Below are 15,532 nucleotides of genomic sequence, written 5' to 3' on the forward strand. Positions count from 1 at the left end.
CCCACTTCCTTCCAGCTGGGACTCCTCGGGACTGCGCGTTGAATAAAACAATATCGTGCCTCTCGGAACAGTAGAGGACGTTGTGTTTATAGAAAAAAAGTAAAAAGAAAAGCCGCCCAATTAGATTGGAGAGGCTTTAGGTAAACCGTGCGTTAGGTTCCGAGCTTTAAAACGTCTGCAAAGGTTAAAAAAGATGTGTTGAAAGCAATAACAGAACACACTGGCGGTGGGACAGTGCGGATGGAATGAGGAAGTGCGCGGCACACAACAGGCTGCTGCGCGGTCGCGCACGCATGCAGCTTAGAGGGAACAGAGCTTGTCAGCCTCCCGGCTGAGCACACTACCTTGTGGGGCCTGGAGGATCACTCCTGCTCCTGCTAGCCCACAAGGAAACCTTAAAGCAGCTTACATCTTCTGGCCTTCGATGCAGCTCCTGGCGGGAAAGGCAGCACTGCTCGCCTGCTCAGGCCTCAGGCTAAAATTGCAGTCGGGTATCCTGCCCACTTCCAGAGCGCAATTTCCGGCGGGTCAGCCAGAGGCCTATTTAAAGCAGGAATGCACCTCTTAAAGCGAGCTTGCTTTCCCTGCCGCAAGATTTCACTGTTGGACTGGTGCAGCAAGAAACTGAGTCAGCATGAGTCACAGGCAAGCCCCAGGTTTTCTGAGGCCTCCCTGGAGCTCCTGCTGGAAGAGGTCAGGGCGAGGAGGGAGGTTCTCTTCCCAGCCAGTAGCAGGAGGATCCTGAAAATCCCAGTCCACCGGGCACGGAGCGAGATTGCTGAGGTTGTTGGCTCCAGGAGCGTCACCCACAGGACCTGGATCCAGTGCAGGAAGTGTTTCATTGGCTTCTTGTGAACAGCGAGGGTGAGTGGCTCTTTCTTACTTCACACTCCGCACACCTGCTTTCAATTCAATACCTCCCCGTCCTGATTGCCTCTTGCTTCTTCTCCCTCTCAGCATATACACAACAAACAGAAGCCCCGCACAACAGCACTGTCCTTTTGTATGAGACTCTCGCCTTTTCTGCAGGACAAGGCAGCACACAACACCAAGGAGAGGAGTAAGATCAGAGCAGGACCACCCAACCACATGGTGGTGTCAGAGCCGGAGCAGCAAGTGCTCGAGATCAGTGGCCCTGGAAAAGCTGTCAGGATAGGAGATTTTGAGGCTGGGGGCTTATGTGAGCAGGGTCTGATCACTAAAACAAAAGCAAAATACTGCAGATGCTGGAAAATCTGAAATAAAAACAGAAAATGCTGGAAACAATCTGTAGGTCAGGCAGCGTCTGTGGAGAGAGAAATAGAGTTAATGTTTCAGGTCGATGACCTTTCATCAGAACTAGAAGTTAGAGATTTAGCAATTTTTAAGCAAGTACAGAGCCAGGGAAAAGTTGGGGCGCTGGAGTCGGTTGTGGGGGGGGTGTGTGGTGGGGAGGGTATGGTGGTGACAGGGAAGGAAAGAACAAAGGGAAGGTCAGTGATAGGGTGGAGGGCAGGAGTGATTAAATGACAAAAGGGATGACGGTGCAAGGCAAAAGGGGGTGGTAATGGGACAGGTAAAGAAACAAAAGATGGATCCAGAGGAGCTGTAAATGGCAACAGCAGAATCATTACCAACACCTGTTGTCCAAGAAAATGGGAGCAGTGGTTATGATCTGAAGTTGTTGAACTCAATGTTGAGGCCGCAAGGCTGTAAAGTGCCTTTTGCTTATAGTTCTTCCAACTTAGTATACTGTATTCACTGCTCACAATGCGGTCTCCTCTACACTGGGGAGACCAAACGCAGATTGGGTGATCGCTTTGCAGAACACCTCCGTGCAGTGCGCAAGAGTGACCCTGAGCTTCCAGTCGCTTGCCATTTTAATTCTCTGTCCCACTCCCACTCTGACCTCTCTGTCTTTAGCCTCCTACACTCCTAATCTTCATATAGACTGGGCAAACCAAAGTGGCAAAAATAGTTTGGAGGATGAGTTCATGGAATGCATTCAAGACAGTTTTCTAGAACAATATGTCGAGGAACTAACCAGGGATCAGGCTATTTTAAGATCTAGTGTTGTGTAATGAGACAGGGTTAATTAGTAATCTTATAGTTAAGGATCCTCTGGGGTAGAGTGATCATAATATGATAGAATTTCATATTGAGTTTGAGAGTGATGTAGTTAAGTCCGAAACTAGGGTCTTAATTTAAACATAGCCAATTATGTAGGTATGAGGGGCAAGTTGGCTGAGGTTGATTGGGAAATTAGATTAAAAGATATGATAGTAGATAAGCAATGGTGAACATTTAAAGAAATAATTCATAATTCTCAACAAATATACATTCCCTTGAGGAATAAAAACTCCACGGGTAAAATGATCCAACCGTGGTTAACTAGAGAAGTTAAGGATAGTATTAGATTAAAAGAATAGGTTTACAATGTTGCCAGAAAGAGTAGTAAGCCTGAGGATTGGAAGAGTTTTAGTAATCAGCAAAGGCTGACCAAGAAATTGATAAAGAGGGAAAAAATTGAATGAGAGTAAACTAGCAAAAAATATAAAAACAGATTGTAAGAGCTTCTACAAGTATGTAAAAAGGAAGAGAGTAGCAAAAGTAAACATGGGTCCCTTAGAGGCTGAGACAGGAGAAATTATAATGGGGAATAAGGAAATGGCAGAGACATTAAACAAATATTTTGTATCTGTCTTCACAGTAGAAGACACAAAAAACATACCAGAAATAGTGGGGAACCAAGAGTCTAATGAGAGGGAGGAACTTTAAAGCAATTAAGATTAGTAAAGAAAAAGTACTGGAGAAATTAATGGGACTAAAAGCCAACAAATCCCCTGGACCTGATGGCCTACATCCGAGGGTTCTAAAAGCAGTGGCTGCAGAGATAGTGGATGCATTGGTTGTGATCTTCCAGAATTCCCTAGATTTTTTTTCTCTCCTCTCCCCACTTTTCCCTGGCTCTGTATTTGCTTAAAAACTGTTAAATCTGTAACATCTTCCTGTTCTGATGAAAGGTCATCGATCTGAAACATTAACTCTGTTTCTCTCTCGGCAGATGCTGCCTGACCTGCTGAATGTTTTTGACTGTGACTACTACTTGCACCTCTTCATGAACCTTTGAGAAACACACAATCGCACAGCATGACTACATCATCTGCTACTTTCCAGCCTCTCACTGCCATCGTAACTCTTGTCCCTTTTCTTATTCCTCTAGGTCCTTCTCAGTAGTCACAGTCCCCCAAAGAAGAGATCTCAGAGGAGGAGAATCCTTCTGAGGAAGCACAGTCATCACTCCCAAGCACCAGCACAGAGAATGACACCCTGTTTGGGTTAGAGAGTGAGGTATACGGTCTGCGTGTCATAAAACACCCAGCACTAGTGAGCGGCTGGGACAGCCCCGGAGACAGTTGCTGGAGGGTGAGGTCCTCTTCCAGCACTGGTGAGGGGGACAGAAATTAGGACTTCAGGGGCCCAGCAATGAGAAGTAAACTGCTTGCTTCACACCAGCAGTTATATCAGGCTTGCCAAGGAGTTTTACCTTTGATGCACCCTTACATATGCGACTACTCGACCGAATCATAATAATGACTCCAGCCCCACAATTTGGGACAGAGTCTGAGGCCTTCTGTATGGGTAGCCTGGAGTTCCGTTCTATTGCACTTGCACAGACGGCAAGAACTCCCGGAATTTCGGGCCCTTATAGTATTGAGTTTAATTCGTCATCATTCCAAACTGAATTGCTTTGACAGTTTGATAATAACGCATTTGAACGTTAAACATGTTCAGTAGGAAATGTTAACTTCACCTACAACTGCACTTCTGCGAACTACAGAAGACTACATTCACACTGTAGTCTGGGACGTGCAGTCCGTGTGTGAGAACAACTGCTGAGGGTTTCACTTCCACTGCTTCAGTGAAATCCATAGCAAGATTGCTTAGCTAAATCCCACTTCGCTGCAACACTAAAGTTTGTGTGTAAATGCACCCTTAGATTAATGATTATGAGGTCCAGAAGGTGACTGGTCCAGCTCTAACTAGAACACACCAAAGATGACATGAAACTGAATGAATGGAATTTGGGTTCAGTTAGCCATGCTCAGTTATTAAGGCAGAAACCTGTAACCTGGATTTTTCTTATTCATGACAGAATGCAAGAGGACAACTTTGAAGCTTCTACATCCATATCTCAGCTTCTGAGGGAGAGCTATTTAGCTGAAGTCCGAATACATCAAGGGCACGGTGAGAAAAGCAGGTCAGAAGTTACCTCGCAGCATTTCTATTATGGCGGTAAATCTGGGGTTCCCCAGGATTTAGATGGCCAGGATGAATCTCCCGATTTGTCTGCATTTTTGAGCCAAGAGGAATTGGACAAAAGTGTAAACTTAGCTCAGCAAGCCATTGCCCAATGTTCTCATGAAGGGAAGAAAGATGAAAAGCAGATCAATGTAAGCTGCCCCGCCAGAGATTTGTACGACACTTTGAAGCCTTCTGGGAATAGAAAAGTTTTAGAATCTGTAACTTCCTCAGGTTTGTCAGAGAAACAGAACAATCAATCGTACCACTACGAGAATTTCAACAAAAGTCCCAGCAGCTCGAAAGAAAGTTACAAAGAACTAAGAAAGCAGTCAAGGAACAGCCCTTACAGTACTGAAACAGAGGCTAAAAAAGATTATTTAAGTAAAGCTGCAGATTTTATTGAGGAGTTATCTTCACTCTTTAAAACAACCAGTTCAAAACGGATTAAACCGAGAACCGGCAAAAACTCTCGAAGCAGGGCGCAGGCAAAGACTCGCTCACAAACTCAACACTCATCTTGGTCTATCGACGAGAGGGAGAGGACACACGTACCTTTTTCTGCACAAGCGTACGACGAATCCACACCCAAGGAAGAATCTGAAGAGATAGCACAGGCCACGGTTCTATCAGCAGGTACTGAGACAGCAACAGCAGAAGCTGAAACAACCGAAGCCCAATCAAGACCTGTTTACATTGAAGATACCGAAGGGAATCCAGCGCGATTCATCCAGCGACTAAAGAGCAGGGAAGCAGCAGAGGGAAGCAGAGTCCAGCTTGATTGTATTGTGACAGGATTACCAACACCAGAAGTGAGGTAAATGCCCCATATTTTTGTTTTGCTTCGAAACCCATTATAGTTAAATTATCATTTACAGTCAGGTTATAAACAGAAAATGATGTGTGACCTAAACTGGGTCCCCTTAAATAATCATTTATAATGCAAATATTTTAAAGTTTGCAAAGTTAGTTTTGAGGTAATTGGGGGTAATTTTTGGGCCTCGCTCTGTCAGTAGGTAGTCTTGCTAGCTGGTAGTGCAAATCAAAAAACTCGGCTGTGCCCTGCGCCTGATTTTCGCACCATGATTTTAAATGATTGGAAAATTGTGCTTGGTCCTACCCGAATTTCCACTCTGGGCAGCTGGTGGGGAGGCTCCTCGCCAGCAATGTGAAGTTTAAAATTAACTCTTTTTATCTTTCGGTGACAGATTTACTCCACTGACTTTGCAAAATATCATTTTCAAAAGTTTCTGTTTTATTAAGGAAAGTGAATTCACTCCTGTATCTTGTGTCATGTTTCTATAACATTGTAAACCCCGCTAAGTATCTCTTATTTTATAATTATCGTTATTATACCAGTGTTTTCATGGAACATTATCACACTCACACACCTGTGGTAAATAAATTATTAGTTATCTAGTTATTTATATTTATAGTCTCTCTTCCACTTTTAAGCTGTTTTTTCCCCTTTTTTCAATATCAAGTAAAATTGAATTTTGAAAACATGGATTTAACAAGGTAAATATCAGGAGCCAGCCCACAGGCACTAAGATCGTGGAATCTGAATTAAAAGGTACTGACATAGAAGAAGCTTAAAACTGCCGGGACTCACTCCCACCAGTTGCCCTGAAGATGGAGTTTCTGAACTTGCCTTAGGCCCGGTAGTTTTACTATGCTCAGTAACTAGTCACATTAGTATGGGTCTTACGCAATATAAGAACAGCTATTGATGCACTTTGCAGGGTCTGCCAGTTCCCTCCTAGTAACTGGATCAAGCCTGGCTTACTGATAGCATTCCCGCCTGAGTCAGAAGACTAATGGTTCAAACCCCGCTCCAGACAGTCCCAACCAGTGGAGACCAGAGCTCCCGCTCTGCATTCTTGGTTACATCCCAGCATGTAATGGGTGTGGGAGCCCATAAACCCTCCCACACTATCGGTCGGTATATGATGGCCACGGCCATGGAAGGAGCGTTCACAACCTCCTAGTGTTTTAAGTGTCCAACTGTGTTTTAAGCTTTAAAACTGTTGGTTATTTGCTGGTTTCAAGTCCCCTCGGAAAACATATTTTCATAGAATTGCCCTTGCTTTGGCAAAACTAACAGCTCAGCCTCTCTATTTCTGATCTCACCAGACTATAACACTGGACACCTTCCTTTATAAAAATGTAGCATTAGGTGAGATTTCACCTGAATACACTTCCTCTTCAAAGCTAGGTAGGTGATAGTTATATGGCCTTTTTCCTGGTGGTTTAGTGGAGTGGGGATATCAGATCCCATCTGGTCTAGTAGTGGAGTATGTGCCTTTGACAACTGATTATTCAGTGGGATGTATCTATGGACCCTGCTGACAAGGAGAGTAACAGAAATGCTGGCTGGACCAATTATTGAATGTGAATGCCAAAATCAGATGGTGTACAAACCCTTTTCTTATCATCACCAGTAATATCTAGAAATGCTGACTAAAGTCCAAATTAATTGGAATTGATCAGAAATTACTGTGTTCAGAATTGAAGCAGAAATCTGCTGTTGTTGAAAGTACACTTTCCAAAGTTATCAGAGTAAATTTCCCATCACCCTTGGCGAGGTCTCTCGCACAGTACAACATGTATTGGGAAACTACCTACTGTTGTTGCAAATGCAGCAGCCAATTCACACACTGCAAGCACCAGCAAACAGCAAATGAGATAAATGACCAATTCATCTGTGCTTTTTTATTTTATGGTGTTCTCTGAGGGAAAGCTATGGCTAAGACAATGGGAGAACTCCCTGCTATTCTTCGAATAGTGCCATAAACATACCAACCATCAGCATTTGGCCCTGCTGTCCCTTTGTCAGTGTTTGCTGACAACAATCAGCACAGAATTTAAAAATCCTGTGCCATGCCAGGGCCACCCCATAATGTAGCTCGGTAAAGCTCATCTGACCATGTGCACCCTCACCGAGGTGTTACTCTCCCATAAGCTCAGAAAGGAGTATAATGAGCCCAAATCCAGACACCAGCAGAAAATAGGGAAATCCCCTCAGGCTAGAGGGCCAAAGAGAAGGCCGAACCCAAAAAATTATTACTGCCATAGAGCAAAGAATCTCACTGGAGTATCAGCCAGAAAGTGAGCACTAGTGGAACTGACCATGATCTCATTGGCCTACAGTGGGATCAGGAAAAAGAAAGATCTTGCATTTCTATAGCGCCTTTCACGATCTCAGGACATCCCAAATCGCTTTACAACCAATGAAGTACTTTTGAAGTGTACTCACTGTTGTAATGTAGGAAATGCAGCAGCCAATTTGCACACACAGCAAGGTGCCACAAATAACAATGAGATAATCATAGAATGATACAGCACAGGAGGAGGCCGTTAAGCCCATCGTGCCTGTGCCGGCTCTTTGAAAGAGCTATCCAATTAGTCCCAGTCCCCTGCTTTTTCCCCATAGCCCTGCAAATGTTTTCCCTTCAAGTATTTATCCAGTTGCCTTTTGAAAGTTATTATTGAATCTGCTTCCATCACCCTTTCAGGCAGTGCATTCCAGATCATAACAACTCACTGCATAAAAATATTTTTTCTCATGTCGCCTCTGGTTCTTTTGCCGATCACCTTAAATCTGTGTCCTCTGGTTACCGACCCTTCTGCCACTGGAAACAGTTATTTACTCCTTATCTACTTTATCAAAACCGTTCATAATTTTGAACACCTCTATCAAATCTCCTCTTAACCTTCTCTGCTCTAAGAAGAACAACCCCAGCTTCTCCAGTCTCTCCACATAACTGAAGTCCCTCATCCCTGGTACCATTCTAGTAAATCTCCTCTGCACCCTCTCTAAGGTCTTGACATCTTTCCTAAAGTATGGTGCCCAGAATTGGCCACAATACTCCAGCTGAGGCCTAACCAGTGTTTTATAACGGTTTAGCATAACTTCCTTGCTTTTGTATTCTATGCCTCTATTAATAAAGCCCAGCATCCCATATGCTTTTTAACAGCCTTCCCAACTTGTCCTGCTACCTTCAAAGATTTGTGTACATACACCCCCAGGTCTCTCTGTTCCTGCATCCCCTTTAAAATTGTACCATTTAGTTTATATTGCCTCTCCTCATTCTTTCTACCAAAATGCATAATTTCACACTTCTCTGCATTAAATTTCATCTTGTCTGCCCATTTCACCAGTCTGTCTATATCCTCCTGAAGTCTGTTACTATCCTCCTCATTGTTTACTACATTTCCGAATCTCGTAGCATCTGCAAACTTTGAAATTATACCCTCGATACCCAAGTCCAGATCATTAATATATATCAAAAAGAGCAGTGGTCCTAATACTGACCTCTGGGGAACACCACTGTATACTTCCTTCCAGTCTGAAAAACAACCATTCACCACTACTCTCTGCTTTCTGTACCTTAGCCAATTTTGTACCCATGCTGCCACTGTCCCTTTAATCCCATGGGCTTTAATTTTGCTAACAAGTCTATTATATGGTACTTTATCAAATTCCTTTTGTAAGCCCATGTACAAAACTTTAACCGCATTACCCTCATCAACCCTCTCCATCAAAGAACTCAGTCAAGTTAGTCAAACAAAATTTTCCCTTAATAAATCCGTGCTGGCTTTGATTTATTAACCCATATTTTTCCAAGTGCCAATTAATGTTATCTTGGATTATTGTCTCTAAAAGTTTCCCCACCACCAACGTTATGCTGACTGGCCTGTAATTGCTGGGTTTATCCCTCTCCCTTCTTTTGAATAGGGGTGTAACATTTGCAATCCTCCAGTCCTCAGCACCACTCCCCATATCTAAGGAGGATTGAAAGATTGTGGCCAGAGCCTCCGCAATTTCCACCCTCACTTCCCTCAGTAACCAAGGACGCATCCCATCTGGACCGGGTGACTTTTCTACTTTGAGCGCTGCCGACCTTTTAAATATCTCCTCTTTATCTATTTTTATCCTATCCAATTTCTCTACTACATCCTCCTTCACTGTGACAGTGGCAGCATCCTCCTTAGTGAAGACAGATCAAAGTATTCATTTAGTACCTCAGCCATGCCCTCTGCCTCCACAAGAAAATCTCCTTTTTGGTCCTTAATCGGTCCCACCCTTTCTTTGACTACCATTTTACTATTTATATGTTTATAAAAGACTTTTGGTTTGCCTTTTATGTTACCCGCTAATCTATTCTCATACACTCTCTTTGCGCCTCTTATTCCTTTTTTCAGTTCTCCCATGTACTTTCTTTATTCAGCCAGGTTCTCTACTGAATTGTGAACCTAACATTTATCAAAAGCCTCTTTTTTCTGTTTCATTTTAATCTCTATGCCTTTAGTCATCCAGGGAGCTCTAGCTTTGGATGCCCTTCCTTTCCTCCTCGTGGGATTGTGTCTAGTCTGTACCTGAACCATTTTCTCCTTGAAGGCCTCCCATTGTTCAATTACTGTTTTACCTGCCAATCTTTGATTCCAATCTACCTGGACCAGATTCCTTTTCAACTCACTAAAATTTGCCCTACTCCAATTGAGTATTTGAACGTTTGATTTTTCCTTGTCCTTTTCCATAACTATGCTAAACATAATTATATTGTGATCAGTGTTTCCCAAATGCTCCCTCACTAAAACCTGCTCCACTTGCCCCATTTAATTCCCCAGAATTAGATCCAGCACTGCTTCCTTCCTCGCTGGGCTGGAAACACACTGATCAAGAAAGTTCTCTTCTACATATTTCAGGAATTCCTCCCCCTCTTTGCCCTTTACACTATTACTATCCCAGTCTATATTGGGATAATTCAAGTCCCCCATTATCACTACTATCTTGCATCTTTCTGCAATTTGCCTGAAACTTACTCCTCTATCTCCTTCCCACTATTTGATGGCCTATATTATACATGACCAAATAATCTGTTTTTGTGTTGTTGGTTGAGGGATAAATATTGACGAGGACACCTTGGAGAAACTCCTCTGCCTGAAAAGCAGCCATAGCCACAGCCACAACATCAATTATGTCCCCAAACCCAAAACTATCACGCATGATGATAAGTGTACCTTTTAAACAACTGTAATATCGCTGAGAATTTCTCATGAAGGAATTGACTCCTATTGGATACAGTTCAACAATGATCATTCTCTAGTACCTCGCTTGTGGCTTTTTTCCTGTTTCAACCTTGGCAGTGAATGTCATAAGGCTATTCAACTATGTGGTGCATCATAGCCAATCTCAATTCAGTCATTACCAAAGATCCACGTTCTTCCAAACTGGATTTTATGCAGTCAGTATTTCGGACTCACTGTCTACTTCTCTGTATTCGTGGCAAAAATTAATTCTGCTCCCACTTCTGCCTCATCGCTGCTGCACTTCCCTCTACTCCTCAGTGCCACTCCTGGACTATATTCTTCACTGCTACTCTCGGCATAATTCCTCACTGCTAGTCCTGGCTCAATCCCTCACTCCTACTCCTGGCTCTGTTCTTCAATCGAGGGAGATGTGTGCCAGCCTCCATTGGGGTGGGGGTGAAAGAGCACCAGAGTAAATTTGAAAGGGGGAGAGGCGTACCACCGTGAACTGGGGAGGGGGGAGGTTTACCACCGTGAACTGGGGAGGGGGGAGGTTTACCACCGTGAACTGGGGAGGGGGGAGGTTTACCACCGTGAACTGGGGACGGGGGAGGTTTACCACCGTGAACTGGGGACGGGGGAGGCGTACCACCGTGAACTGGGGAGGGGGGAGGTTTACCACCGTGAACTGGGGAGGGGGGAGGTTTACCACCGTGAACTGGGGAGGGGGGAGGTTTACCACCGTGAACTGGGGAGGGGGGAGGTTTACCACCGTGAACTGGGGAGGGGGGAGGTGTACCACCATGAACTGGGGAGGGGGGAGGCGTAACAGCATGAACTGGGGAGGGGGGAGGTGTAACAGCATGAACTGGGGAGGGGGGAGGTGTACCACCATGAACTGGGGAGGGGGGAGGCGTAACAGCATGAACTGGGGAGGGGGAGGTGTACCACCGTGAACTGGGGAGGGGGGAGGCGTACCACCGTGAACTGGGGAGGGGGGAGGTGTACCACCGTGAACTGGGGAGGGGGGAGGCGTACCACCGTGAACTGGGGAGGGGGGAGGTTTACCACCGTGAACTGGGGAGGGGGGAGGTGTACCACCGTGAACTGGGGAGGGGGGAGGTGTACCACCGTGAACTGGGGAGGGGGAAGGCGTACCACCGTGAACTGGGGAGGGGGGAGGCGTACCACCGTGAACTGGGGAGGGGGGAGGCGTACCACCGTGAACTGGGGAGGGGGGAGGCGTACCACCGTGAACTGGGGAGGGGGGAGGCGTACTACCATGAACTGGGGAGGGGGGAGGCGTACCACTGTGAACTGGGGAGGGGGGAGAAATATACCAGCGTGAAATGGGGAGGGATGAGAAGTGTATACCAGCATGAAATTGGGAAGGGGGGAATGATGCCAGTATGAACAGGGAAGGGGGAATGAGTGTGACCGAAACAAGCTAATGGGATCTTGGTTTAATGTGTCATTCAAAGGCGGTACAAATGCAGTGAACCAGCTTCTCCGACAGTGCAGTGCTCCCTCAGTACTGACCCTCCGACAGTACAGCGCTCCCTCAGTGCTGACTCTCTGACAGTGCAGCACTCCCTCAGTACTGATCCTCTAACAGTGCAGTGCTCTCTCAGTACTGACTCACTGACAGTGCAGCACTCCCTCAGTACTGACTCACTGACAGTGCAGCGCTCCCTCAGTACTGACCCTCTGAAAGTGCAGCGCTCTCTCAGTACTGACCCTCTGAAAGTGCAGCGCTCTCTCAGTACTGACCCTCTAACAGTGCAGCACTCTCTCAGTACTGACTCTCTAACAGTGCAGCGCTCTCTCAGTACTGACCCTCTAACAGTGCAGCACTCTCTCAGTACTGACCCTCTGAAAGTGCAGCGCTCTCTCAGTACTGACTCTCTGACAGTGCAGCGCTCTCTCAGTACTGACTCTCTAACAGTGCAGCACTTTCTCAGTACTGACCCTCTGACAGTGCAGCGCTCTCTCAGTACTGACTCTCTGACAGTGCAGCGCTCTCTCAGTACTGACCCTCTGACAGTGCAGCGCTCTCTCAGTACTGACTCTCTGACTGTGCAGCGCTCTCTCAGTACTGACCCTCTGACAGTGCAGCGCTCTCTCAGTACTGACCCTCTAACAGTGCAGTGCTCTCTCAGTACTGACCCTCTGACAGTGCAGCGCTCTCTCAGTACTGACCCTCTGACAGTGCAGTGCTCTCTCAGTACTGACCCTCTGACAGTGCAGCACTCCCTCAGTACTGACCCTCTAACAGTGCACCGCTCTCTCAGTACTGACTCTCTGACAGTGCAGCACTCCCTCAGTACTGACCCTCTAACAGTGCACCGCTCTCTCAGTACTGACTCTCTGACAGTGCAGCGCTCTCTCAGTACTGACTCTCTGACAGTGCAGCACTCCCTCGGTACTGACTCTCTGACAGTGCAGCACTCCCTCAGTACTGCACTGAAGTATCAGTCTAAATTATGTGGAACTTAAACCCATAACTTTCGGATATAGAGGCAAACTTGCTACCACCGAGCCAAGCTGACACTTAATATGAGTCTATTAAAATCACTTTGCTATGGTACTCTGTCTTTCTTTATATCTTTCCTAAATGTAATCTGCAAATACAATACTTACTATATGCTCAAGTGTATTACTTTGATAAAGTCATAGAAAATTAATCAGACCTGCAAAGGGCTGCACCATACAAGGAAAGGGAAAAGAAAGTTGCACAGACTAGGCTTGTATTCTCTCGTGTATAGAAGATTAAGGGGTGATTTAAGATGATTAAAGGATTTGATAGGGTAGACAGAGAGAAACTACCTCCTCTGACGGGGAGTCCAGAACAAGGGGCTACAAGAGGTTGGCCATTCAGAGGTGATGTCAGGAAACACTTCATCACACAAAGGGTGGTGGAAATCTGGAACTCTCTCCCCCAAAAAGCTGTTGAGGTTGGGGGTCAACTGAAAATTTTAAAACTATGATTGATAGATTTTTGTTTGGTGAGGGTATGAAGGGTTACGGAACTAAGGTGGGTAAATTGAATTAAGATACAGATCAGTCATGATCTAATTGAATAGCAGAACAGGCTCAAGGGGCTGAATGGCCTCCTCCTGTTTCTATGCTCCTATAAATGCATCTAAAAGTGCTGAGAATAAGTTTTGATTAAAAGCCTCCTTAAAAATTCTTCAAGAATCCAAGCCATTTTTTTCTTCTGTTGCCAAAGTCTGTTCATGCTGAACGTTGAGTAATAGTTTATATTGTAATTATCCGATAGAACACATGTTCTTAAACAAGTCCAAAATACCTGCATTACACTCAGTCTGTCAGTCCACCATGTTAGGTTCATGTGCAGTGCACTTAAGGAGTTATTTCTCTGTATTATTTTTTAGCCTATTTTATTTTCACATTGTATGTCAGAGTGTCCGTATATTAAACTGGGGGTGGGGGGCGGTGGATTGGGTGTTGCAGTGGATTTTCACACCCCTTTTGAATCCAAGTCAGGCTGATGGGATGAAATTGTCCGCTGTCGGCTGACCAGAAGGGTGCCATGCAACTCTTAACCCAGCCCCTTGTGGGCTTGGGCACATGATCCAGGCAAGCACTGCTCCTAAATTGGCTGTAATGTGGCCAGTGTGGAAGTGGTAAATGTCACACTGAAGGAATCTGGGATGCATTTTGCAATGTGTTTAAAGCATCTTGTGGGGGCAGAGAGCAGAGATTTTTATATTCATTGAGCTGATATTATACATAAACTAGGATTGATTAATGACACTGGGTGAGTGAAATGGGAAAATGTTCTATTTACCAGTGGTAATATCCTCTCCCTGATGTCAAGTTCACTGAAATTATTTTAAAAAGACCCGTGGCATTAAAAATTGAATGAACATTTTCCTTTGGAAGTTAACTTGTACTATTTTTTTGAACGCTGTGCTGAGATTGAACAATCAAGCAAAGATAACACAAATCAGTTTTTAAAAAAAACAACTTTGCTAATAAAACAAGGTAAAAATACTGGTGAGCAACAATAGCGAGTATTGGCTGTAAGTCTTTGTTTAAATAATTGGTATTACTAATCAGTGCTGTCTGGGGAAAACTTCACTGCTTTTAAAGCAGGAATTATTTTAATTCAATTTATTCAAATCAGCAGTTGCTGGTTTTGAACATTTGCTAAAATAGGTTTTCAAGAGAACTCCTTTACGCGGGTGCTGAGGGAATAATTAAATCATACTTGAAATATTATGGTAGAGCTCCCACTGCACCCCTGCGGCTGAGAGTAGGGTCACTAATCTGTTGTTCTTAATTGCTTTTTCTTTTTTAAACCTTTGGTTAAGATTGGATCTTGATGCAGTTCACAACTTACTTCTTTTTTATTGTATTATAAATTTAAAAATGATTTACTATTAATTTCTAATATGTAGGGAAATTTGTGTCTTTCCCAGAAATTCCTGGGCCTGGACGATAGTTTGGACAAAGAAAGACACCCTGACACGATAGTTTCGTTAATCAAAGTGATTATTTATTTAATGATTTAAAAAGAGCACATAAGCATGAAGCAACTCAATCAATATGTGGATTACTCTACCCGATTACACACTTGGTGGTTCGCAACGTAATTATTCAATGATTTAAAAGAGCACGAGCAGGCATGAAGCAAAGCGAGCAAGTACCGCAAACAACCTTTAGAAAGCATCAAGGCAGCCGTCTAGGTCTAGTAGTAGGGTGTCAATTGTTGCAGTAACAGGTGCGTTGTTGAGGGATGTGTCGAGGTCCTTCTCATTGAGGCTTCTCTCTCCGTCAAAGTTCAGAAGCAAAGTATTGAAGTGCTCATTGATGGAGGAGCTCACACCGCAGTAATTGTTCAACTGTTCCTCCTGCAACTGTTGACTGTTGAAGCTGTTACAATGTCCTATCTTTATATGATTCTGAGCGAATAGGGTAGGATCCAAGTTACGAGAAGGCCCAGTTTGGCCACTCACCCATCGTTGTATTAACGATGGATGGTTGGTTGGACCACTCGAGAACCGTGTGAATCCACTGTATCTACTTCTCCCTGTGAATCCACTGTATCTACTTCTCCCTGTGAATCCACTGTATCTTCTCCCTGTGAATCCACTGTATCTACTTCTCCCTGTGAATCCACTGTATCTTCTCCCTGTGAATCCACTGTATCTTCTTCTCCCTGTGAATCCACTGTATCTTCTTCTCCCTGTGA

The 15,532-nt window shown here is 44.6% G+C and overlaps 1 protein-coding gene across 2 annotated transcripts in view; it reads left to right on the forward strand.

Moving 5' to 3' along the window:
* The window catches only part of LOC137319864 (myopalladin-like), a 32,590-nt gene extending 27,436 nt beyond the window's left edge, over window positions 1-5,154 (forward strand). For both annotated transcript variants that reach the window (XM_067981776.1, XM_067981775.1), the window contains exon 2: window positions 4,136-5,154. In XM_067981776.1, coding sequence (XP_067837877.1) covers window positions 4,137-5,102 — 966 coding nt within the window. In that variant the 5' untranslated portion in view covers window position 4,136 and the 3' untranslated portion in view covers window positions 5,103-5,154. The remainder of the gene's footprint in view (window positions 1-4,135) is intronic.
* The last annotated feature ends 10,378 nt before the right edge of the window (window positions 5,155-15,532 follow it).

Source organism: Heptranchias perlo, unplaced genomic scaffold (assembly GCF_035084215.1).
Source record: "Heptranchias perlo isolate sHepPer1 unplaced genomic scaffold, sHepPer1.hap1 HAP1_SCAFFOLD_912, whole genome shotgun sequence".
NCBI lineage: Eukaryota > Metazoa > Chordata > Chondrichthyes > Hexanchiformes > Hexanchidae > Heptranchias > Heptranchias perlo.